The 27,812-nt window shown below is 44.6% G+C and overlaps 1 protein-coding gene across 1 annotated transcript in view; it reads right to left on the reverse strand.

Annotated features, from left to right (window-relative positions):
- Positions 1–27,812, reverse strand: part of ttc27 (tetratricopeptide repeat domain 27) — a 237,478-nt gene that overhangs the window by 127,129 nt on the left and 82,537 nt on the right. The window contains exon 10 of the mRNA XM_085977359.1: positions 2,958–3,071. Within this exon, the coding sequence (XP_085833485.1) occupies positions 2,958–3,071 (114 nt within the window). The remainder of the gene's footprint in view (positions 1–2,957; positions 3,072–27,812) is intronic.

Raw genomic sequence — 27,812 nt, forward strand, 5'->3', positions numbered from 1 at the left:
CTTATCCAGCTTCGCCTTAAGTGCATCTGAACAATTAGAAACCGTTTCAAAATTCTACCATATCCGACATTATAAAACAGCCCCTGTTCATTTTGCTTTAGGGGAGGAAGGGTTTAGGAAGCTGCTGCTGTATTGTGCGTATGGGGAGTGTGCTCGTGAATGCAAGGGATGTTCCTGCTGGAGAACGGAACAGTTTCCCAGCTCAAGAACCCACTGTCAGCATCAAGGATTCCCAGGTCAGGTAAACCACAGACAGTTGCAGAGTGAAGCTGCACAGATTCCACCCTGAAAATGTGGCTTAATTGGCAAAGGAGCCAGAGGGGAGATGAGGAGAACTTTACGACGGAGCGGGTTATGATGATCTGGACTGCACTGCCTGAAATGGTGGTGGAAGCAGATTCAACAGTAACTTTCTAAAGGGAACTAGATACATTACTTGAAAAGGAAAAAATATGCAGGACTATTGGGAAAGAGCGGGGTAGTGGGACTAATTGGATGTCTCTTTCAGAGAGTCGGCACTGGCACGGTGGGCCGAATGGCCTCCTCCCACTTGAAGGAAAAGGTGTCCCACTACCCATCACTGATATCCCTGTCCATCCTCACAGCTCTAATTACGATTGGTGATCCAGTAACAAATTATGGGCAGTTTAGTGCAGTGGGATCACAAAGTAGCTTCAGGGTCCATATCTACTCGGAAGTGGGTCGAGACTGCCCAGACTCATTTCACAGGTCTCCAATGGCTGTTCGAGAAGACACTTTCATCCCATCAATCTGGATTGGACAAGTGAGTACCACAACAGTAAGGAGATGGACGACTGAGCTGGTGGTCTGTTTCTCCAGTGGTATTAGTTGAAGAGGAATGCGGGCCAGGGCACCAGAAAACCCCTCTGCTCTACTCTGAATACTGCCACGGGACTTTTAACATCCACCTTAATCACTGCAATAGGCAGACAGGATCTAGGCTTAAAGTCTCTTTATGAAGGATAGCACTGCCAACATTGCAGCAGTCCCTCAGTACTGCACTGGACTGTCAGCCGAGATTGAGAGCTCAAATCCATGAATTATCGTAGAGAGTTTTACAGAGCTACCAACTGAGCACCAACAGTGCTACTAAAGTTACATAGGATATACGGCACAGAAACAGGCCATTTGGCCCAACCAGTCCATGCCGGTGTTTATGCTCCACTCGAGCCTCTTCCCGTCTTTCCTCATCTAAATCTATCAGTATAACCTCTCTTCCCTTCTCCCTCATATGCTTATCTAACCGCCCCTTAAATGCATCTATACCATTCGCTTCAACCACTCCCTGTGGTAGCGAGTTCCACATTCTCACCACACTCTGGGTAAAGAAGTTTCTTCTGAATTCCCTATTGGATTTCTTGGTGACTATCTTATATTGATGGCCTCTAGTTATGCTCTTCCCCACAAGTGGAAACATTCTCTCTACATCCACTCTATCAAAACCTTTCATAATTTTAAAGACATCGGTGAGGTCATGAAAGGTGTTACATAAATGCAGGTTCTTCTATGCTAGCATATTACTTGCTGTGATAATAAGCTTCAATAGGCAGCAGTATCTGTGCCTCACTGACTTTTCTCCCCACTTCTTTTTTCAAGAGAAAAGAGACCCAGCCTGTTCATCCTTTCCTGAAATGTATACCCTCGCATTTCTGGCATCATCCTTGTAAATCTTCTCTGCACCCGCTCCAGTGCCTCTATATCCTTTTTATAATATGGTGACCAGAACTGTACGCAGTACTCCAAGTGTGGTCTAACCAAGGTTCGATTCAGGTTTAGCATAACTTCCCTACTTTTCAATTCTATACCCCTAGAAATAAACCCTAGTGCTTGGTTTGCTTTTTTTTTTAATGGCCTTGCTTACCTGTGTTGCAACTTTTAGTTCTCTCAGTGCCCTGGCCAACATTTATCCCCCAACCAACACCACTAAAAACAGATTATCTGGTAATTAGTCTCATTACTGAGTGCAAATTGGCTGCCACATTTACCCAGATTACAACAGTTCAAGAGTGCAGGAAACTTTGTGCTGTCCGGCACCGAGCTGCTGCCGTTCCCTCAAAACTGCCGGACACTCCAGAGCTAATGTTGAAACATACGGAGATTTTCATCTCCGTATGAATCAACAAACCCTGTTGCTTAGCAACAGCCTCTAAACAATCGGCAAGCGTCTGTGTAGCATCTCTAGCTGAAGCTGTTGCTTAGCTACAGACCTTGCAGAGCTTGACTGTTCAAAAAAAGCAAAGAAAAGAAAAGAATAAAAAACAGCTCCTGATTTTTGCCGGTGGCTCGAGCTTGCCGGACGGTTCGTCTCCGGATAACTCAAAGTTTCCTGTACTTCAATGGGCGTGCGACATCCTGAGGTGATGAAAGGTGTTACATAAATGCAGGTTCTTCTATGCTGGCATATTACTTGCTATGATAATAAGCTTCAATAGGCAGCAGTATCTGTGTCTCACTGACTTTTCTCCCTGCTTGGTTTTGATCTCTAGAATCTAGACTCTGATGTACTAACAAATATTTTCATTGCTAGGCTTCTCATGAGGGAACTTCAACTCACTGAATCAACTTAGTGAAAAATGTTCAAGTGAAAGCATGTCTACATTAACGTCCTAAACTTCTATGAGTAGCACCTGTCACTTAGAGGGACAGTGGGATCTGCAGGTTTCCTGACATGGCTCTGTAGGTGGGGTGAATGGGTGTGGTCTTTTGTAGAAGCAGGATGTTCTTGTTAGCAGCACAGATCCTCCACAGGATCTGCAGCCCAAGGTCACTGCTCAGGAGGATGCTGCTTAGTACAAACTGGACATTTTAACAACTTGCCAATTTCCCTTCCACTCCAAACAGATAGAGATGTGCTGACACATATCCTGTGCCGATTCTCCTCATGTTGCCCGTAAAGCTAATAAACACTTGTAACCACAGTAGAAGCAGCGTCCTACCTGAGTCTGCATCATTGCACGTTCAATCCGACGGGAGCTACCTTTCTCCAGTTTTGTTCTCAACATTAGGGTGGTTACCTGAAGGGCCCAGAACTTTGGCTGAGACAGTATATACTGAAACACAAAGAAATAATATTTATATAGAAGATTTTTTTTTTTTTTAAACTGCTGTGTTCAGAATTAAAAATTTGATAAATGGAAAAGTTACAAAACTAAACACGGACTCTTAAGACTATTTTAGTGTTTGATGCATATTTTCAAAACAGAATGTTCATTTAATTCCAATTTTGGCAGGGTATTAAAAATAAAGAGTGTTATTCTCTGCGTCATGAAGTTGACTCTCATTCCATTGATTTTCCCTGAAAGTGAATTCGTGAAAACAGAATCAACGTACAAGTAACACAAATTCAAACCCCCATTAATGTCAGCTCTCCAAACATTCAGAGCTCAACTTTTTTGCTTTGGTTAAATGGACCCAATCTTATCAGACCTAACAAGGTCTAATCTGTTTAGAGAGAATAACATGGGACAATGTTGGTTCTCCTACATGGAGATGTTACAAAATTAAAACCCAACTCCTCACAAATCTATTTTCTCAACAATATTCTCTTCATTGTGTGAGCAAAATCAGATCTTGTTCCTAGTGTGCGGGGAGGATGTTCCCGATGATGGGTGAAACTAGAACTAGGGGGCATAGTCTTAGAATAAGGGGCTGCTCTTTCAAAACTGAGATGAGGAGGAACTACTTCACTCAGAGGGTGGTAGGTCCATGGAATATGCTGCCCCAAAAAGCTGTAGAAGCTACATCATTACATAAATTTAAAACAGAAATAGACAGTTTCCTAGAAGTAAAGGGAATAAAGGGTTATGGGGAGCGGGCAGGAATTTGGACATGAGTCTAGGTTCGGATCGGACATGGCCCTGTGGGTAGCGGAGCGGGCCCAGGGGCCGTGTAGCCTGATCCTGCTCCTATTTCGTGTGTCTAATTCTGTTAGATTCAGGAGATGGTTCTGTGATAGTAGATTGGCGGTTAGGATCAGATCAGCCATGATCTTATTAAATGGCGGAGCAGGCTCGAGGGGCCGATTGGCCTACTCCTGCTCCTATTTCTTATGTTATGTGCCACTTGGCAAACTGTAACAACCAATTTCAATGAACTGACCAGAATGATGATTCTGTTTATTGGCCTTTAATCCATTACTAAATAAGTTAGTTGTGGTGTTACCCATATGGAGCTTCTCCTTCTTCAGCAAGGAGGAATGTTATAGTGCAAACAAACCAACCCAGTGGCACAGAGGTCCCTTACTCCTTCTCTGTGAGGGTTTGAGCCTAGCGGTTCGAGCTGATGTTTCAGGCCACCAGCCATGCTTCGGAAAGGATTCCTCAGTTCTTAAGTGGGGGTTGGACAGTAAACTTTAACAGAGGCAAGATGCAGAGCTACAATTAAATAGTCTTCCAACACTCAAAGCCTTCCAACACACACAAAGAAAGGCAACAGGGGCGAAGTACCAGAGAGCTGCCGCTGCCCGATGTACGATATCCTCAACATAACTCACCGGGGTCAGAAGAGACAGTAAGAGGAGAAAATCAAAGGGGAAAAATAAGCTTTGATTTTTTTTTAAACCAAATGGAGATAAGAAACATGCATGACTTCCAGTAATGGTGTAAACCAATATTGACTTCAGGTTACTATGCCAGCTAACTCTTGAAATAACTGGTAGACACCCAGACCCAGGGGGAATACAATGTTGTCAACACTTTCAAAGGACCACCCAAATGTCCTAAGTTTATCCAAAAGTGTTTCTAAATATGATTTACTTGTAATCGGTCTCACTTGGCTAGTCAATTGGGAGTTTCAATGCATCGATCTAAGACAGCCAAATTTTCGAACCAGTTTTTTTAAAAAAACTTTACGATTAGAGCATTACAAAATGGGTAGAGCTGTCAGAATGAGCTGAATACACACTTAATGGGAAGGGAGAAATGCCTGAGGAAACCGGGTAGAGTTAACGGTGCATGAGAAAAAGAGATAGCTTCCCACACATCCTGTTATTCCCAGCACAAAGGGACTCCCATCTTCTGCAGAGTTAATTTTGTTCACAAGGAAGTCAGCACTATTCGTCATGTACTCCCAACATCCTTAAGAACACTGAAAGAAATTCCCACACATTAAAGCACTCCAGCGTATTTGGGATAATGGTTAGTCTGTGGACGTAAAACAATGGATCTGAAAACATCCTAAACCAAACCAAGTCCAATAAGAACCACAGTGTTTATTGGAAAGTGAGTCACACCCATAGGATTTACTTTCTGCCAGTTCTGGTTCTGCTTATGCAATTTATATATATACCCTGTATATGTATTTTTGCATCGCAGCGCAGGATTTGCTTGGTACTGTGTACAGCTGCAGTCATTTAAGGCTGCAATGGCACAAAAATATACAACTTCATTATTAAAGCTGTCCAATGGTGCAAGCACGGCAAATTCTCCCAACCGTAACTGAGATTAACTTAGTGCATGCATTTTCCTCACGCAGGAAGAGGAAAAGAACTGTAGGGGGGAGTGGGAGAAGTTCAAGATGTAGAGGGCATTACACAGGCTCCACCACATTTAAACAATGAGTGGATCTGACCGTGGGATACGTGAGCGATGAAGCCAAGAGTCTACTTTGCCCAACGAGAGCAGCCTTATTGCACAACTGTGATTTTATTTACAACTTCCCATAGCAGCCATCCTAATGGCCTTTGTGAGACTGGCAATTTAGTGCTAACTCATGCTGAACTATGGGCACTTTTATATAGTGCGATTGCACCCATTAGGAAAAGAGCCGAGTCAACAGCCATTTCAGATTGGGCCTCTATAGCCAACAGAGAGGAGATTTCTGTCCTATTGATTTTCCAACTTGTGCCTGTGGTACTCAAGAACTGCTAACTCAAGAGGAAAAATAGTCTGTGCAGCAAAAGGCTGGACTAACTCCGTATCTATTTCAATTATTTTTGCTGTTGCATTCAAATAGAAATTGATGGACAGACGATACCTAATATCATCATCTTTCGGATGAGACGTTAAACCGAGGCCCCGTCTGCCCTCTCAGGTGGACGTAAAAAACTCCCATGGCACTATTTCGAAGAAGAGCAGGGGAGTTCTCCCCAGTGTCCTGGCCAATATTTATCCCTCAACCAACATAACAAAAACAGTTTATCTGGTCATTATCACATTGCTGTTTGTGGGAGTTTGCTGTGCGCAAATTGGCTGTCGCGTTCCCCACATTACAACAGTGAATACACTTCAAGAGTACTTCATTGGTTGCAAAGCACTTTGAGACGTCCGGTGGTCGTGAAAGACGCTATATAAATGCAAGTTTTTCGTTCTTCTTTCTTAATAAGAGAAATGGTAAAAAGACAAAGTTAAAAGCTCTATATCTGAATGCACGCAGCATTCGTAACAAGATAGATGAGTTGACAGCACAAATAGATACAAATGGGTATGATCTGATCACCATTACAGAGACGTGGTTGCAAGGTGATCAGGGATGGGAACTGAATATTCCAGATTATATGACAATTCAGAAGGATAGACAGAAAGGAAAGGGAGGTGGGGTGGCTTTGTTGGTAAAGGATGGGAACAGTGCAGTGGTGAGAAGAGATATTGGTTCAGAAGATTTTGGTTCTGTCTTCACAAAGGAGGACACAAATAACCTCCCAGAAATGTCAGGGAACATAGGGTCTGATGAAAGGGAGGAACTGAAAGAAATCAGTATTTGTAGGGAAATGGTGTTAAGGAAATTGATGGGATTGAAGGCCGATAAATCCCCAGGGCCTGATAATCTACATCCTGGAGTACTTAAGGAAGTGGCCCTAGAAATAGTAGATGCATTGCTGATCATCTTCCAACATTCGATGGAATCTGGAACAGTACCCATGGATTGGAGGGTAGCTAATGTTACCCCACTATTCAAAAAATGTGGTAGAGAGAAAACGGGGAATTACAGACCGGTAAGCCTGACATCGGTAGTGGGGAAAATGCTAGAGCCCATTATAAAAGATGTGATAGCAGAGCACTTGGAAAACAGTGACAGGATCGGACAAAGTCAACATGGATTTACAAAAGGTAAATCGTGCTTGACTAATCTACTGGAATATTTTGAGGACGTAACTAGTAAAATAGATAAGGGAGAACCAGTGGATGTGGTGTATTTGGACTTTCAGAAGGCTTTCGATAAGGTCCCACATAAGAGATTAGCGTGTAAAATTAAGGCACATGGGATTGGGTGCAAGGTGTTGACTTGGATAGAGAACTGGTTGGCAGATAGAAAGCAAAGAGTTGGAATAAACGGGTCTCTTTCCGAGTGGCAGGCAGTGACTAGTAGGGTACCGCAGGGATTGGTCCTTGGACCCCAGCTATTCACAATATATATTAATGATCTAGACGAGGGAACTAGATGTAATATCTCCAAGTTTGCAGACGACACAAAGCTGGGTGGGCGTGTGTGCTGTCAGGAGGATGCCGGGAAACTCCAGGATGATTTGGACAGGTTGGGTGATTGGGAAGAAGCATGGCAGATGCAATATAACGTGGATAAATGTGAGGTTATCCACTTTGGTGTCAAAAACAGGAAGGCAGATTATCTGAATGGCAATAGATTGGGAGAAGGGGAAGTGCAACGAGACCTGGGTGTCCTTGTGCACCAGTCGCTGAAGGCAAGCATGCAGGTGCAGCAGGCGGTTAAGAAGGCAAATGGTATGTTGGCCTTCGTAGCGAGAGGGTTTGAGTACAGGAACAAGGATGTCTTGCTGCAGTTGTACAGGGCCTTGGTGAGACCACATCTTGAGTATTGTGTGCAGTTTTGGTCGCCTTATCTGAGGAAGGATATTCTTGCCATGGAAGGAGTTCAGCGAAGATTCACCAGGCTGATACCTGGGATGGCAGGAATGACATATGAGGAGAGATTGGGTCGATTGGGCTTGTACTCACTGGAGTTTAGAAGAATGAGAGGGGATCTCATAAAATTCTGGCAGGACTAGACAGACTAGATGCAGGGAGGATGTTCCCGATGGTCAGGGAATCCAGAACTAGGGGTCACAGTCTAAGGATAAGGGGCAGGCCATTTAGGACAGAAATGAGGAGGAATTTCTTCACCCAGAGAGTGGTGAACCTGTGGAATTCTCTACCACAGAAGGCAGTCGAGGCCAATTCATTAAATATATTCAAGAAGGAGTTAGATATATTTCTTAAGGCTAAAGGGATCAAGGGATATGGGGAGAAAGCAGGGACCGGGTACTGAACTTGGATGATCAGCCATGATCGCATTGAATGGTGGAGCAGGCTAGAGGGGCCGAATGGCCTACCCCTGCTCCTATCTTCTATGTTTCTATGTAAGATCAAGATGTAGAATCGGTTTGGGTGGAGATATAAAAAGTAATAAAGGGAAAAAGTCTCTGGTGGGCGTAGTCTACAGGCCCCCGAACAGTAGCAATACTGTTGGACAGAGTATAAATCAACAAATAATGGAGGTTTGTAAAAAAGGTATGGTAAAAATCATGGGTGATTTTAATCTCCATATTGATTGGACAAATCAAATTGGCCATGGTAGCCTTGAGGAGGAGTTCATAGAGTGCATCCGGGATGGTTTCCTAGAACAGTATGTAATGGAACCAACCAGGGAGCAGGCTATCTTCGATTTGGTACTGTGTAATGAGACAGAATTAATAAATGATCTCACAGTAAAGGATCCTCGAGGAAAGAGTGATCATAGCATGGTTGAATTTCAAATTCAGTTTGGAGAGTGAGAAAGTTGTATCTCAAACCAGTGTCCTGATCTTAAACAAAGGCAATTACAGTGGAATGAGGGCAGAACTGGCTAAAGTGGACTGGAAAAATAAATTAAAGGGTAAGACAGTTGAAATGCAGTGGCGGACATTTAAGGAGAAATTTCATAACTCTCAACAAAAATATATTCCAGTGAGAAAGAAAGATTTTTAAGAGAAGGGAGCACCATCCGTGGCTAACTAAAGAAGTAAAGGATGGTATCAAATTGAAAACGAAGGCATACAATGTTGCCAAGATTGGTGGGAGACCAGAGGATTGGGAAAAAAATTTAAACCAGCAAAGGATGACTAAAAAAGAGAGAGAGATGAATTATGAGAGTAAACTGGCAAGAAATATTAAAACAGAAAGAGCTTCTACAGGTATATAAAAAGGAAGAAGGTAGTTAAAGTAAACGTTGGTCCCTTAGAGGATGAGACTGGGGAATTAATAATGGGGAACGGGGAAATGGCAGAGACTCTGAACAAATATTTTGTATCTGTCTTCACGGTAGAAGACACTAACAACATCCCAATAATGGATAATCAAGGGGCCACAGGGAAGGGGGAACTAAAGACAATCACTATCACTAAAGAAATAGTACTTGGTAAAATAATGGGACTAAAAGGTGACAAGTCCCCTGGACCAGATGGCCTGCATCCCAGGGTCTTAAAAGAAGTGGCTGCAGAGATAGTGGATGCATTGGTTGCAATATACCAAAATTCCCTGGACTCTGGAGAGGTCCCAGCGGATTGGAAAACCGCAAATGTAACACCCCTATTTAAGAAAGGAGGGAGACAGAAAGCAGGAAACTATAGATCAGTTAGCCTAACGTCTGTCGTTGGGAAAATGCTGGAGTCCTTCATTAAGGAAGCAGTAGCAGGGCATTTGGAAAATCATAATGCAGTCAAGCAGAGTCAGCATGGTTTTATGAAAGGGAAATCATGTTTAACAAATTTGCTGGAGTTTTTTGAGGAGGTAACGAGCAGTGTGGACAAAGGTGCACCAGTGGATGTGGTGTATTTGGATTTCCAGAAGGCATTCGATAAGGTGCCACATAAAAGGTTACTGCATAAGATAAGAGCTCACGGAATTGGGGGTAATATATCAGCATGGATAGAGAATTGGCTAACTAACAGAAAGCAGAGAGTTGGGATAAATGGGTCATTTTCCGGTTGGCAAATGGTAACTAGTGGGGTACCACAGGGATCGGTGCTGGGGCCCCAACTATTTACAATCTACATTAATGACTTGGATGAAGGGACCGAGTGTAATGTAGCCAAGTTTGCGGATGATACAAAGATGGGTGGGAAAGAAAGTTGTGCAAAGGACTCAAAGAACCTGCAAAGGGATATAGACAGGCTAAGTGAGTGGGCAAACATTGGCAGATGGAGTACAATGTGGGAAAGTGCGAGGTTATCCACTTTGGCAGGAAAAATAAAAAAGCAAATTATTATTTAAATGGAGAGAGATTACAAAATGCTACAGTTCAGAGGGACCTGGGGTCCTTGTGCATGAAACACAAAAAGTTAGCATGCAGGTACAGCAAGTAATCAAAAAGGCAAATGGAATGTTGGCCTTTATTTCAAAAGGGTTGGGGTATAAAAGCAGGGAAGTCCTGCTACAACTGTACAGGGTATTGGTGAGACCACACCTGGAGTACTGCGTACAGTTTTGGTCTCCTTATTTAAGGAAGGATATACTTGCATTGGAGGTAGTTCAGAGACGATTCACTAAGTTAATTCCAGAGATGAGGGGGTTGACTTATGAGGAAAGGTTGAGCAGGCTGGGCCTATGCTCATTGGAATTTAGAAGAATGAGAGGTGATCTTATTGAAACATATAAGATACTGAAGGGGCACGACAAGGTAGATGCAGAGAGGATGTTTCCCTTCGTGGGGAAATCTAGAACGCGGGGGCACAGTTTTAGAATAAAGTGTCGCCCTTTTAGAACTGAGATGAGGAGGAATTTCTTCTCTCAGAGGGTCGTAAGTCTGTGGAATTCTCTGCCTCAGAGAGCCGTAGAGGCTGGGTCATTAAATACATTTAAGGTGGAGATAGACAAATTTTTGCAAGATAAGGGAGTGAAGGGTTATGGGAAGTGGGCAGGGAAGTGGCTTTGAGCCCAAGATCAGCGGCTTTGAGCCGTAGATCAGCCATGATCTTATTGAATGGCGGAGCAGGCTCGAGGGGCCTATTCCTGCTCCTATTTCTTATGTTTCTTATTCAGCAGGTCCAAATATCGTAACTGCTGTATAAAAGGCAGCAAGAAAGGCCTGAAGTGTAACAAAAAAAAGTAATTTTGATTTTCTGTTCATCCATGTTTGAGAGTAACTCATCTGAATTAGTGATTACAGTTCTACCAGGAACCAAGTGTTGATTAACCAAAATTAAATGCAGAGCCAGTCCGTAGCCAACGTTACTTACTGTTTATATGTGTAACTATGGAACTGGGAGCGGCTCGAGTTTTGCTCAGTTTGAAATGCCCGGAAGGGGAGAAGCGCGCATGAGCTCATTGTGCCTTGGGTTTTACAATAAAGAATAACTTGGCTTTTGGCACTGCATTTTACTGATTTGAAGCCCGCCTAACTGCTCCTGTAGACAACAAAAAACATTACCTGCAGCCAAAGTTAGTTTAGCGACTCCGGTTTGCCCGGCCCTGCATGTGTGAGCAGAACAGCAGACAAAAAACGAAAGTACCGCTTATCTGCAAGGTTCAGTTAGTCTACTCGTATCTGTGTTTTGTACAAAATTACTTCACTGTATATTCATTACATGTCTTAGCCCACGGGCTGCTATCATCTACTTTTCTAATTGCTCATAAATCCCTCTCATTACTGGATGCTCTCCCTTCTTTTGGTGACGGTTTCTCTACAATGAAAGTGACTGGGTGGCTTACTAGGATTGCATTCTGTCCTACTTTTCAAATTGCTAATAAATCCCTGTCATTACTGCATACTCCCCATTCTATTGGTGATGTTTTGTCTACAATGCCAAGTTAGGCACATTGAAATTGACTGGGTGGCATACGAGGATTGCACTGTGCTTTTACTGCAGGGACCTGGTCTTAAATCAAGTGCAGACTCATGGGATGAAAGTCTTCTCTCTCTGTCGTAAAGGTGCTACATGAAGTCTGGCCAATTCCAATGTCGCTCCTTGTCCTGTGGCACAAAACCACAAATTGACAATCGTGCTTAGAAATGCCACCAGTTCAACAAGATGAACTTGTTGAAACAACAATATGAACAAATTCATATTGTTGCAGTTAGTGATATTTGCTGGGCAAGTGTAGAGAGTTTCACTCTCTGAAACTAACCCATCCCAGATCTGACTTGAGAATGTTTCGTGCTGACACTGGGTGGCAAAACCATCCCATTCCCGAGGACTGACATTGCTCAAAAAAATTAGTCTACAAATGATGCTCAGTATGTTCAAAAGTGGCTTTTTTTGTTGTTAGAGTCATAGGGCTCGAATTTCATTGGGCCGTGGAGGCGGGAATGGAGGCGTGTGGGGTGTTAAAATTGCAGAATCGGGGGGCACGAACCCATCCCGCCCCCAACCCGCCTCCATGCCCGTTTCCCAGGAGGCGGGTACCCGACCTGTGCTGGGAGCCGCCTCCCCGAGGCGGGAAGGGGATTAGTGCCAATTAACTGCCTGTTAACAGGTGGTTAACAGGCAGTTTTTAGCCTAATCCCTATTTTTATCCCTGAAGTGTGGGATTCCCGACAGCTCCAAACCACACCAAGTTAGCGAGGCGGACCGTCGGGCTGAAGGGCTTGGAGGGGTCGAGATGTGTGCAGGTGAGTGATGGGTGCATGAGTGCAGAGGTAAGTGTGTTTGGTGTGTGTAAAGTGTTTAAATAAGTTTTACTTACCTTTAATTACTAATGCAGGCTTCCTTCCTTCAGGTCTCGGGAGTCCTTCATCTCACCGGCAGAGAAAGCAGAATGGCCGCGAGCTGTCAAAAGTTGCAGCATTCAGCTTTCTGTTCTGGAGAGATTTCTAATTGAGTCTGTGGAGAAGGACTCAAGTTAGAAGTCAGATTGTCAGTGTTTGACAGCTTCACAGAGCTGTCAAACGCTGATATTTCATCTGTCAAAAGCTCTTGACAGATGAAATGTCAATCCCTGACATCACCTGTAACCGGGTGTCCCTTAATTGGCCTGCTGAGCCCGCTGGGCGGGTTCAACAAGGTCAATCAAGGGAAAATCGCGTGGGTTGGCCACAAATCGATGGAGGCGGGACTACAACCTAAAAAGTGGGAGTCCCGTCCCCATTGACAAAATCCAGCCCATAGAGTTATACAGCACAGAAAGAGGCCCTTCGGCCCATTGTGTCCGCGGCGGCCATCAAGCCCTGTCTATTCTAATCCCATTTTTGAGCACTTGGTCCATAGCCTTGTATGCTATGGCATTTCAAGTGTTCATCTAAATGCTTCTTGAATGTTGTGAGGGTTCCTGCCTCTACCACCCTTTCAGGCAGTGAGTTCCAGATTCCAACCACCCTCTGGGTGAAAAAGTTTGTCCTCAAATCCCCTCTAAACCTCCTGCCCTTTACCTTGAAACTATGCCCCCTGGTTATTGACCCCTCTACTAAGGGGAAAAATTCCTTTCTATCATCCCTATCTATGCCCCTCATAATTTTGTATACCTCAATCAGTTCCCCCCTCAGCCTTCTCTGCTCTAAGGAAAACAACCCCAGCCTGTCCAGTCTCTCTTCATAGCTGAAGCGCTCCAGCCCAGGTAACATCCTGGTGAATCTCCTCTGCACCCTCTCCAATGCAATCACATCCCTCCTATAGTGTGGCGACCAGAACTGCACACAGTATTCCAGCTGTGGCCTAACTAGCATTTTGTACAGCTCCATCATAACCTCCCTGCTCTTATATTCTATGCCTCGGCTAATGAAGGCAAGTATCCCATATGCCTTTTTAACCACCTTATCTACCTGTCCTGCTGCCTTCAGGGATCTATGTACATGCACACCAAGGTCCCTCTGATCCTCTGTCCTTCCTAGGGTCCTACCATTCATTGTGTATTCCCTTGCCTTGTTAGTCCTCCCAAAATGCAACACCTCACACTTGTCAGGGTTAAATTCCATTTGTCACTGTTCTGCCCATCTAACCATCCCGTCTATATCGTCCTGTAGCCTGAGGCTTCCCTCCTCGCTATTTACCACTCCACCAATTTTCGTGTCATCTGCGAACTTACTGATCATACCTCCTACATTCATATCTAAATCATTAATGTACACTACAAACAGCAAAGGACCCAGCACCGATCCCTGCGGTACACCACTGGACACAGGCTTCCAGTCACAAAAACAACCTTCGACCATCACCCTCTGCCTCCTGCCACTAAGCCAATTTTGGATCCAATGTGCCAAATTGCCCTGGATCCCATGGGCTCTTCCCTTCTTGACCAATCTCTCATGTGGGACTTTTTCAAAAGCCTTACTGAAGTCCATGTAGACTACATCCACTGCACTACCCTCATCCACACAACTAGTCACCCCCTTGAAAAATTCAATCAAATTGGTCAGACATGATCTCCCCTTGACAAAGCCATGCTGACTATCCCTGATTAAACCCTACCTCTCCAAGTGGAGACTAATTATGTCCCTCAGAATTTTTTCCAATAATTTCCCTACCACTGATGTTAGGCTGACTGGCCTGTAATTCCCTGGTTTATCCCTACTACCCTTCTTGAATAATGGTACTACGTTAGCTGTTCTCCAATCCTCTGGCACATCCCCTGTGGCCAGAGAGGTTCTGAAAATTTGTGTCAGAGCCCCTGCAATCTCCTCCCTTGCCTCACACAGCAGCCTGGGATACATCCCGTCAGGGCCTGGGGATTTATCCACTTTTAAGCCTGCTAAAACTGCTAGTACCTCCTCCCTCTCAATACTAATTTGTTCAAGTATATCACAATCCCCCTGCCTGATTTCTATGCCTACATCACCCTTCTCCATAGTGAACACAGATGCAAAATATTCATTTAAAAGCTCACCTACATCTTCCAGCTCTACACACAGATTGCCACTTTGGTCTCTAATGCGCCCAATTCTTTCCCTGGTTATCCTCTTGCCCTCAATATACTTATAAAACACCGTGGGATTTTCCTTTATTTTGCCCGCCAGTGTTTTTTCATGCCCCCTCTTCGCTCTTCTAATTTCTTTTTTAAGTACCCCCCTGCACTTTCTATAGTCCTCTAGGGCTTCCACTGTTTTTAGTCCTTTGTATCTGCCAAAAGCCTCCCTTTTTTTCCTAATCCATTCTTGTATATCACTTGACATCCAGGATTCCCTGGGCTTGTTGGTCCCACCCTTGACCTTCACGGGAACATGTTGACATTGTACTCTCTCTATTTCCTTTCTGAAAGACTCCCATTGCTCCGATGTGGATTTTCCTACAAGTAGCTGATCCCAGTCCACTTTGGCCAGATCCTGCCTTATCATATTAAAATTGGCCTTCCCCCCAATTTAGAACCTTTATTTCCAGTCCATCTTTGTCCTTTTCCATGACTACCTTAAATCTCACAGAATTATGGTCACTGTCACCAAAATGCTCTCTTACTGACACTTCTACCACTTGCCCGGCTACATTCCCTAGAATTAGGTCCAGTACCGTTCCCTCTCTTGTAGGACTTTCTACATGCTGGCTCAAAAAGCTCTCCTGGGTGCACTTTAAGAATTCCGCACCCTCTAAGCCTTTCACACTCTGACTATCCCAGTTAATATTGGGGAAGTTGAAATCCCCTATTATTACCCTATTATTTCTACACTTCTGAGATTTGCCTACATATCTGTTCCTCTATCACCCCGACTGTTTGGGGGCCTATAGTACACTCCCAGCAAAGTGCTTGCCCCTTTTTTGTTTTTAAGTTCTACCCATATGGCCTCATTAGAGCAACCCGCGAAGATATCATCCCTCCTTACAGCAGTAATTGACTCCTTGATTAATGTTGTGACGCCCCCTCCTCTTTTACACCCCCCTCTGTCTCACCTGAAGATTCTATACCCTGGAATATTGAGTGCCAGTCCTGCTCCTCCCTCAACCATGTCTCTGTGATAGCAACAATATCATACTCCCATGTGTTCATCAACACCTTCAATTCATCTGCCTTACTCGCAAACCTCCTTGCATTAAAATAAATGCCATCCAGCCTTGCCATACTCCCTTGTGCCGTTACATATTTGCTCTGCCTTCCAGGCTGACTTGTTTTTTCCTCTATATTTGGCTGTGCATCACCCCCTACGATAGTTCCACTCCGTATCCCATCCCCCTGCCAAGTTAGTTTAAACCCCCCCCCCGCCAACATTACTAGCAAACCTCCCCGCAAGGATGTTGGTCCCATTCCAGTTCAGGTGCAACCCGTCTGACTTGTACAGGTCCCACCTTCCCCAGGGATGTGGGAGATACAGGTAAGATCACATTTATTGCCCATTCATGGCTAGCCCAAATGGTTTGCTAAGCTACTTCAGAGCACTTTAAGAGTCAACTATCTTCAGCCAGAAGTGCCGAGTGGATAATCCATCTCGGCGTCCTCCTGAGGTCCCCAGCATCACAGGTGCCAGTCTTCAGCCCATTCAATTCACTCCACGTGATGTCAAGAAACGGCTGAAGACACTGGATACTGCAAAGGCTATGGGCCCTGACAACATTCCGGCAATAGTACTGAAGACTTGTGCTCCAGAACTAGCTGCGCCCCTAGCCAAGCTGTTCCAGTACAGCTACAACACTGGCATCTACCCGGCAATGTGGAAAATTGCCCAAGTATGTCCTGTCTACAAAAAGCAGGACAAATCCGACCCGGCCAATTACCGTCCCATCAGTCTACTCTCAATCATCAGCAAAGTGATGGAAGGTGTCGTCGACAGTGCTATCAAGCGGCACTTACTCAGCAATAACCTGCTAACTGACGCCCAGTTTGGGTTCCGCCAGGGCCACTCAGCTCCTGACCTCATTACAGCCTTGGTCCAAACATGGACAAAAGAGCTGAACACAAGAGGTGAGGTGAGAGTGACTGCCCTTGACATCAAGGCAGCATTTGATCGAGTGTGGCATCAAGGAGCCCTAGCAAAACTGAAGTCACTGGGAATCAAGAGGAAAACTCTCCATTGGTTGGAATCATACCTAGCACAAAGGAAGTTGGCTGTGGTTGTTGGAGGTCATTCATCTCAATCACATGACATCACTGCAGGAGTTCCTCAGGGCAGTGTCCTAGGCCCAACCATCTTCAGCTGTTTCATCAATGACCTTCCCTCCATCATAAGGTCAGAAGTGGGGATGTTCGCTGATGATTGCACACTGTTCAGCACCATTCGAGACTCGTCAGATACTGACGCAGTCCGTGTCCATATGCAGCAAGACCTGGACAACATTCAGACTTGGGCTGACAAGTGGCAAGTAACATTCGCACCACACAAGTGCCAGGCAATGACCATCTCCAACATGCGAGACTCTAACCATCTCCCCTTGACATTCAATGGCATTACCATCGCTGAATCCCCCACTATCAACATCCTGGGGGTTACCATTGATCAGAAACTGAACTGGACCAGCCATATAAATACTGTGGCTACAAGAGCAGGCCAGAGGCTGGGAATTCTGCGGCGAGTGTCCCACCTCCTGACTCCCCAAAGCCTTTCCACCATCTACAAGGCACAAGTCAGGAGTGTGATGGAATACTCTCCACTTGCCTGGATGAGTGCAGCTCCAACAACACTCAAGAAGCTCGACACCATTCAGGATAAAGCAGCCCGCTTGATTGGAACTCCATCCACCACCTTCAACATTCACTCCCTCCACCACTGGCGCACTGTGGCCGCAGTGTGTACCATCTACAAGATGCACTGCAGCAACTCGCCAAAGCTCCTTCAACAGCACCTTCCAAACCCGCGGCCTCTACCACTTAGAAGGACAAGGGCAGCAGACGCATGGGAACATCACCACCTACAAGTTCCCCTCCAAGCCACACACCATCCTGACTTGGACCTGTATCGCCGTTCCTTCACTGTCGCTGGGCCAAAATCCTGGAACTCCCTTCCTAACAGCATTGTGGGTGTACCTACACCATATGGATTGCAGCGGTTCAAGAAGGCGGCTCACCACCATCTTCTCAAGGGCAATTAGGGATGGGCACTAAATGCAGGCCTAGCCAGCGACGCCCACATCCCATCAATGAATAAAAAATAAAAAAAACCTGCTGGGTACAATCCAGCAGCTTTCATGGCTATTTTTTCCTGATTCAATGTCACAGCTTGCTGCGATAGGATTTGAACTCATGACCTCTAGGTTGCTAGCCCAATACCATAACCACTACAGTGCAGTTGTTTCTTGCACTGGTAGCTCAGTAGTCCATTGCGCTATGGGGTGTAGGAAGGGGAAGACCCACTGGGGTTTGCGAATACACAGGACTGAAATGTCTGTGCAACCTTTGTAAATGACCAGTGGTTATGCAACCACATAAATGGAAAACTCAGAACCTTTGGACTGTTTTCAGAATGATTGTACATGGATATGAAATGTGAAGTACTTTTTCAGCTGGAGTATAATCTTTGGATCACTAACCAATATCTGAAAAATGACTGCTGCCAAGCCCAAGATGGGGATACCGTCCAGACCACTAGCCTCACAGTTGCAGCACGTCCTCACGTATGTTCACCCACTACTTTTCCAGCAACTCAAGTCAGCCACGATCTTCCACTTCCTGCTCAAATTAGCAGAAGAGTGACCTGCTTATCCAATCACACCCACACCACTTTCTTTTGCCAGTCGTATATTCCCCTTGATGATCCTTCTCTCCTAAATCAGTCCGGCCACAAAGCTACATATAATGTTTACACTTGTGACACCACCATCATGTTCACTTTCTTGCACTATTGCCAGATGTTGGCACCAGATGTTCTTTCTTGTTCTCCTGACACAGCTCAAGAGGCACCAGTACTCATCCAACAGGCCACTCTTCATGCATGAGCAGTGGATGCTGGTTGCTTTTCAACCGTGAGGACGAAGGGGACATCAAGCCAAGCAAAATGAAAAGAACAGAGAAAAAGAAAAGAAAAGGAGAACAGCAACAGAAACATAAAGAGGAGAAAAGAGGAACAATAAGCGACACTGAGACAGTTACAGAGAGAGAGGGGGGAAAGGAAGAGACATGGAGAGACTAACAGAGAGAAACAAAAGTTAGAAGAGTAACAGAGATACAAAGAGAAAATAACAGAGACACTTGTACTGACCCACCAGAACCATGATTGAGGTAGAGTCCTACCCAGATCTTGGTAAGATCGATGAAAAAGTGGAGCTTGTCTGAATAGAATGGGGAACCATGCTGTAGGCTCAAACATTAAAAATGGTCACTTGGGCAATGTAGTGCAGGGCTAGCAGCACCTCTGACACTAGACCCCTCTACCTTCAGAGGAAGAAAATTGGGTGGTTGTGGGGGTGGTGAAGGGCGGGGGAATGAGCAATGTCAGTGCTTGAGAATGGAACCATTGGGCCTACATTTTGCACCCAGGGTCAGCATTAAGCATTAGCAGGCCAACTACAATTCTGAAAAGTTGCAGAATAAAGTTGCCTCTGCTCTGCCTCAACAAAAACCAGCCTTAGAATAGCAACCCCGCTGCACGGGATTAAATATTCTGTTTCTCACGCCAGCCAACCTTCTGGTCTCTCTAAAGCCCTGATTATACTGCTTTGGGAAGCAAGTGATTTGGCACAAATCCCAACTATCAAGCTCTCCTGACCAGCGCTGTGTACTTCACTGGAATGCTGCAATAAGGCGATGATGCCGTGCATGACACTGTAATTCTAGTGTGCTTGCTGATGTCACCCATGCACACACCAAATACTGTGGGGCAAAATCCAATGTCAAGAAACCATCTGCTGTTTCACTGCAACCCAATTCTCATAATTCGACAGTAGACCATCCACTTAACAGTGAACTGGAAGAGGTTCTCACAGGTCACAATAAAGCAACCAAGTGGGAGCTGCACAATCATCTGGAAATTAAACTGTAGTGAAAGCGTGGAGTGTTCCCATTTGACTGATTGACAGTATAAACGATGCACGAGAGAGAATAGCAACTCAGTGCCAAATAAAAGCTTAATTATTGGTAGACCTGTGCTGTAAATCACAACAAGGATTTACCAAAACTCATTTCACATAGGGTCCCTTACAGCCAGCGGAGACGAGGCATTTTTATCCCATCAGTCTGGCCTGTATTCAAGCCCATATGAAAAAGCAGTCAGAGTTGTAAGCCATCGTGCCACCTGGTCCCCTAACAGTGACTAATATTATTGACTTTAATTCCTATTGTTTCTCCATGGGTCAGGAAGGAGTCAGTGACCACATGTGGGTGGTATGGCTGGATGAAGGTGGAGAAACATTAAGCCAGGATGTAGTACAGAACAAAGTATAGGGGCATCATATACAGCACACTAGGAATCATTGATAATCTAATTTCTAGTTAATCAATACAAGATGCTTTGCTAATCCATTTGCTGTCCCTGAAATCACCTTTAACATTGAAACCATTCAAACAGACAGTGATATGGCCCTCCTCACAAACTCGTCACTGACTTTCCTAAGTCGCACAAACAAATGCAGGTTGCACTGAACGCTGGGGCCATTTAAAGTTTGGGAGAAAATGAATCATCAAACCTTCCCATTAATTTATTTTGTAACAAATTGCAACATTCAATCACCTGCTGAGCCAACAGCTTGTTTCTATAATATTAAAAGTCACATTTTGATTAATGATTTGCACGCTCCTGTTTAGATCAATAATAAGCCAAAAGAGACTATTTTGTACTCTCTGAGGGGAAGGGGCACCAATTTACTGCTGTCATGATGTAATCCTGTGCTACCTTTACAACCTCGACTATAAATCTCCAGACATCTTATACTCATAGGTTGGCTCATGGGATTATGCGCAATGTTTTTACAAATGCAGAACCCATCAGGAGGAGTTCATTGAAAATAAATCACGCCGGGACAGCTACCATGAAAACCGTAACTCGATTAATTTTTATACATGCACTACCTCGCTAGTTAACGCTGATGACAGATCTGCCGTAATTTAAGGGGTTAAATGAAACCAGTCAAGCGCAGCTTTTTATCCGAGCCAAATCAGTAGGGTAAAGAATCGCCTTCCCTCCCTTGCAGACTGACTCCAGGACACACAACCCTCCCCCATGAGCTGGGAGGACGAGAGAGAAAAGGAACGGCACACTGATTGTCACCCGGACAGTAGTGATTCAAGCTGGATGCAATCCCAGGTTCTCCATCCTGTGGCCTGCGAGGTTGCTTTTTTTTCAAACTTGGGAGGCTGAGAGCCAACAAAGCTCAGAGGCACACAGGCATGAATGACAGGCGGGCCCTGGGAACCGAACTCATGGCTCTCGGCTTGGGCTTCGCGATTTCTCCTGATTGAGAGCTATACAGGCCATCATCCTGGGCATGATCAATAACAGATAAAGACAGTTCAATAAAAGAGCTACCGGCAAGTGCATTATACAAACTGGAGACCTTACAATGGCTGAACACCAATGCATACAAGTGCTAGCCTGATTTGGTTTTTATCCCCACTTTTACTGCTCGTTTAATAGGCCCTTATTAACCATTAGTCTGCAATCATTGCTGACTTAGTACTGGAAAAACATACATTGATTTTTTTCCCCCCTGTTCTAAAACACATTTTATGCATTCACTTTTTGTCAGCCAGACATGGAAACCCATCACCATGTTTGAGAATTTCCAAATCAAGCTACTGAGAATTCCCACAGAACTTCTGTTTGCCTGATATGGAGTGCACTCCCTCGCCCCTTGAGGGACACGGCCTACCTACCCAGGCCCAAAGAACCTCGACAGGATCGCCGTTTGGCTCTTCAACCTTGTTCATCTTCATTGCTTTCAGTTTCCCTTCTATCTCTTAAAGTCTCTTCTTTCATCCCCTCCCCCATTTCCCAGCCCCCCCACCCGCGTTTAATCTGTTTCATTTCCTGCCTTTTTTTCTTCAGTTCTGAAGAAGGGTTTCGACCGGAAACGTCGACTCTGTTTCTCTCTCCACGGATGTTGCCTGGCCTGCTGAGTTTTTCCAGCGTCTTCTGTTGTTATTTCAAAGAACCTCTGCATAGGTTGATAGAGGCATGGCTTGGGGAACCTTAAGCGTGTGCAGGGGCTAACTAGCTAATATAGTGCAGGTAACCATCACGGAATATTGTCCAACTTCATGCTGCTTGAGCAGATAGGAAAGCCCTACCCATTAGGATAGTGGCTTGCAGGGTTACCCGAGTCTGTGTGGGAAGAATCCCAGTGGTAAATCTATCCCCATGGCACATAATGAGTCAGGGTGCCTGGTAAATTTTCAACGGCACTATAGAATAATGCAGACCTGCCTGACTCAGGTAGAAAATGGATTTTTTTTAAAACATGCATTTGTATAATAGCACCTTTCATGTCCTCAGGACGTCCCAAAGTGCTTCACAGCTAATCAAGTACTTTTTAAGTGAAGTCACTGCTGTAATGTAGGAAACGTGGCAGCCAATTTGCTGGTCCCACAAATAGCAATGAGATAAATGACCAAATAATCTGCTTTAGTGGTGTTGGTTTAGGGATAAATATTGGCCAGGACACTGGGAGAGCTCCCCTGCTCTTCTTCAAATAATGGGGATTGTTATATCCTCCTGAGAGGTGTATTCTCAGCCAAAAGACCGCACCTCTCTCAGTACTGCACCTGAGTGTCAGGTTAGATTTCGTGCTCAATTCTAATAATCTCAAGACAGCTGTGTGAGTCCTTACAGGGCACCAGAAGCTCCTTCCAACCAACACGGGGAGAGGAGGAGAATTTTTTCTTAACTGCGAGTGTTGTTATGATCTGGAATGCGCTACCTGAAAGGGTGGTGGAAACAGATCCAATAGTAACGCTCAAAATAGAATTGGATATAGACTTCAAAAGGAAAAATTTGCAGGGCTGTGGGAAAGAGCGGGGGAGTAGGAGTAATTGGATAGCTCTTGCAAAGAGCCGGCACAGGAACGTTGGGCCAAATGGCCTCCTTCTATGAACAGAGAGAAAACCGTGTATTATGATAAGAAAATACTTCTGGAAACCTGGAGCAGGCTGATCATCCTCAAAGAAAAAGATGGGTTAATGGTTCTGACCTGATGAAAGGTTACAACCCTAACGTTAACCTACATTTCTCTTTCACATACTGATCTGACCTATTGTGCATTTCCCCCTCTTCACTTCAGAATACTACCATCCAATTTCTCTTCTTATTCCCTTTTTGTGGTGAAAACAAAAAAGGCCACGGCTAACTTCCCTGAACAAAACCACAGAGGCTTGCGTGTCCACCCTGGGAAAAGCACAGGCATATCATGTGCTCCATCGAAAGTCAGGTCAATGTTGTCATAACAGAAACCGTTTAGATTTTCCACTTACAACAAATTTATAATGGACACAAAAGCACAGATTTTTCTCCCCTTAAATGGAGAGGTGATCACATACACGCCGTTTCTAGTGGAAAGCTAAATTTACTTTTTTCTATTGCACTGCCTGAAAGGGTGGTGGAGGCAGACTCAATCGTGGCTTTCAAAAGGGAATTGGATAAGAACCTGAAGGAAATAAATTTGCAGGGCTACGGAGAAAGGGCGGGGAGTGGAACTAGCCGAAGTGCTCCTGCAGAGAGCCGGCACGGGCTTGGCGGGCCGAATGGCCTCCTTCTGTGCTGTAACCATTCTATGATTCTATTCTATACTTTTCAGACAGCAAAGTGGGCCTGTGCTGAGTGCAGGACAACCATCTAACCAGCCTGCAGATTTCAGCACCTACGTGTAGGCTGGATAGATGCCTGCTCACGCACACAACAGCTTCAGAATACACTACAAAGACACCATTTTCTCCAGTTTTCTAACAACGTGTGCTACAGTGACAGTCTGGCTCAGTGGCAGCATTTTGACTATTCCAATGCTCCCCTGGCCATCTTCACACCTACCAACCTACGTACACTTGAGCTCAATCAAAACTCTGCTGCGCTTCTCCAACTGTGACCTCTTGCACATACCTGATGTCCCTCACTCCACCATTGGCAGCCATGTCTTCGGCTGCCTCGGCCCTAACGTCAGGAATTCCCTCTCTAAACCTCTCTGCCTCTTTCTCCTCCTTTAAGTCACTCCTTAAAACCTGCCTCTAATATCTCTTTATGTGGCTCGGTGTCAAATTTTGTCTGATAACGCTCCTGTGAAGCACCTCGGGATATTTTACTATGTTAAAGGCGCTATATAAATGCAAATTGTTGTTGCTGTTGACCTCTGAGTCAGAAGATTGCGGGTTCAAACCGCACTCCAGGACTCAATCACTTAACCCGGTTTAACACTATGAATGCAGTTCTGAGGAAGTGCTGGATTGTCACAGTTGCCACCCGTCAAATGACTTATTAAGCTAAGGCCCTATCTACTGGTTCCAGAGATTCAGGTGAATTTTAAAGAATCCATGGCCCTGTTTAAAGTAGAGCAGGGAGTTCTGCTGCTATCTGTCAAAATTATTCCCTCAAACACTACCACCAAAAATACATGAATTGCTCGTTCATTTTCATTAATCATAATCATAATCATAATCAACTTTATTGTCATTGTTAGTGCACAAGTGCAGTACAACGAAATGTAGGCTTGCGGCTCCCGAGAGTGTACATTTAGATTAAGACATTATTGTTTGTGGGATTGTGCTGTGTAAAAACGGCTGCCGTGCACCCCTATACAGCAACCTTGACCGCACTTCAAAGTATTTCATTGTTTGTGAATCACTTTATGGGATGTTTCAGAGAGATGTTATAAAGTACTATATAAATACAATCATTTCTTTGTGACATGGCAATGCAGAACAAACAAAAGCTCAAAAACCATTTGCATGGCTGGATGCTCCAGTTGGACATTTTAGTCAATCCTGTTCTCACCTCATGCCCATTCCAGCAGTGCTCACTGTGCAATGACCAGCAGCAGAGACCCTGGCTGATTGTTCTCCTTCAAATACTTGCCGAGACACTGGAATCGACAGGGACTTGAGCAACTTCCACAGCATCCCCGATGAAAGTGCGTGGGGTGAGCTTCAGACTCGCATATTTAACTAGAGTGTGAACCCTGTTCTTGGAACCGCGCTCCAATGTTGGTCGTTGCCGTCTGAAGACAAGGGCGAAGGGGAAAATTTCAAAGGGAAACTGGAGAAGGAGAAAGAACCAGTGAACATTTCCTAAAGTCCAGCGAGAGTGAAGGAATAACAACAGAAAATGCTGGAAAAACTCAGCAGGCCAGGCAACATCCGTGGAGAGAGTAATAGAGTCAACGTTTCAGGTCGAAACCCGAGTGAAGGGATCCTGCTGCTCCTAACTGATCATTTTACAATACACACATCGCCAGAAATATAAACCCAGATTTTTCAGCCTCGATGTGCACGCTGAGCTACGTTAAATACCAGGCAGATCCGATACACCTCCAACAGCGTCAAGTGCACGAAGACCGAACCGACAGCAGAAGATTAACATAGAATCTAACACCCCACAAATCTAAGACATTACAAAAAACCTGTAACTGCATACAAAGACAAGCTCAACCTCTTGTGCTAAGAAAATATGCATTATTCACATAATGCGTGCGCAGTGACCTGATGCCTGGCATTTTCCAAGACTTGGAGCACCGCCATGTGATGGGTCATGTGAATACCCCTGCAGTTGCAGGCTTCTCAGAGCTTTAGAGCAAATCAGAGGTTGCGTGTAACCAGTTTATCTTGATTGGCATGACTGAAGTGACATTATTCAGTACACCTCAGTCAGGTTAGATATATCTGGAGTGGGCACTATTTTGCAAGCACTAGAGACGTGGGGGCACCTCTTAAGCACACTGTTGGCGCAATTACAAATTTTAGGCAATTTTCTGTGCTCAACATGCTGAGGGGGCACCAGTGATGGAGAATGAAATGGTGCTCTACCTTTACTGCTCTGTGTTGGCATCAAGCGCTCCCAAGTCCCAACAGCATCACCAGATGCTGAGCAAAGTTTCTTTCACTCTGCCCCAATAATGTGGTTTAACCCCAACTTCAGAAAAGCCCCACTACTGAATCAATGTAACTTTTCCAATTCCATCATCAGCCATTATTGTGGCATCCACAGTGAGACTGATAATCCTTTGCCAAATTATGGGCAGTTTTTTTGTTGCTGTGGGCACACCCAATTGGTTCAAGTTCCCCAAGCTCATTTTTCATAACAATGTAGCAGCCAGCAGAGATGTTCATATCGTCAGTCTGGGTTAAACAAATTCAGGTACCTGTGATGCAAGGGCTGTATGACAAGTCACAGCATTATCTTCTGCTTTATCTATTCTTAATTTCCTCTTCCCCCCACCTTATTTTGGTTTTGTTACAAATTGACTTCTTTAAATACTGCTCAAGTTTTCGATTGCATTTTTATCCATTTCTCTTCTCAGACAAAACAAAATTTTAAAATGCTGGAACTGAGTGATTTCCATCCAAAACATTAACCTTTTTCTTTTCTTTGCTAACTGAGCTTCTGTTTATTTCCAGGCTTTCCTGTTCTTACTGTAAGTTTCCAGCATTCCGGTTTTCCTTTTATCCCATTCCCATAGTTCTGCATCTCTTGGTTTCTATAGTCTCCTTCTACTTCCATTTCCCCCACACACATCTATTTTGTTTTGTGTACATAACTTATTAAAAAATATTTTTTTTTTCTGCGCATTAGTTAACATAGAATCATAGAAATTTACAGCACAGAAGGAGGCCATTCGGCCAATCTTGTCCGTGTCGGCCGACAAAGAGCTATCCAGCCTAATCCCACTTTCCAGCACTTGGTCCACATCCTTGTAGGTTACAGCACTTCAAGTGCATATTCAAGTACTTCTTAAATGTGATGAGTGTTTCTGCCTCTACCACCCTATCAGGCAGTGAGTTCCAGACCTCCACCACCCTCTGGGTGAAAAAATTTCTCCTCAAATCCCCTCTAAATTTGTCACATAAGAACATATGAAATAGGAGCAGGAGTAGGCCATTCGGCCCTTCGAGCCTGCTCCGCCATTCAATGAGATCATATCGCCATATCCCTTGATGCCCTTACTAGTCAGAAATCTATCGACTTCTGTTTTGAATATACCCAATGACTGAGCCTCCACAGCCCTCTGCGGTAGAGAATTCCATGTACAAGGACACCCAGGTCCCTTTGAGTATCTGCACTCCCCAATCTTTCACCATTTAGGAAATACTCGGCCTTTGTGTTTTTTCTACCAAAGTGGATAACTTCACATTTACCCACATTATATTCCATCTGCCATGTTCTCACCTACTCACTGAGCTTGTCGAGATCCCCCTGAAGCCTCTTCACATCCCCTTCACAGCTGACACCTAGCTTTGTATCATCAGCAAATTTGGAAATGTTACATTTAGTCCCCTCATCCAAATCATTGATATAGATTGTGAATAGCTGGGGCCCAAGCACCGATCCTTGCGGTACCCCACTAGTCACAGCCTGCCATCCTGAAAAAGACCCGTTTATCCCTACTCTTTGTTTTTTGTCTGTTAACCAATTCTCAATCCATGCTAGTATATTACCCACAATTCCATGTGCCCTAACTTTGTTCACCAACCTCTTGTGTGGGACCTTATCGAAGACCTTCTGAACATCCAAATACACCACATCTACCGCGGTGTTCCCCTTTGTCTACTCTACTAGTTACATCCTCAAAGAACTCCAACAGGTTTGTCAAACAGGATTTCCCTTTCATAAATCCATGATGACTCTGCCCAATCTTACTATTAGTTTCTAAGTGCCCAGTTATTGCATCCTTTATAATAGATTCCAGCATTTTCCCAACTACTGATGTGAGGCTAACAGGTCTGTAGTTCCCTGTTTTCTCTCTCCCTCCTTTCTTAAATAGTGGGGTTACATTTGCTATCCTCCAATCTGCAGGAACCGTTCCAGAATATATAGAATTTTGGAAGATGACAACCAATGCGTCCACTATCCCAATGGCTACCTCTTTCAAAACCCTAGGC

This window comes from Somniosus microcephalus, chromosome 3 (assembly GCF_052327205.1).
Source record: "Somniosus microcephalus isolate GS21.2 chromosome 3, FLI_Smic_1.0, whole genome shotgun sequence".
In the NCBI taxonomy this organism is placed as follows: domain Eukaryota; kingdom Metazoa; phylum Chordata; class Chondrichthyes; order Squaliformes; family Somniosidae; genus Somniosus; species Somniosus microcephalus.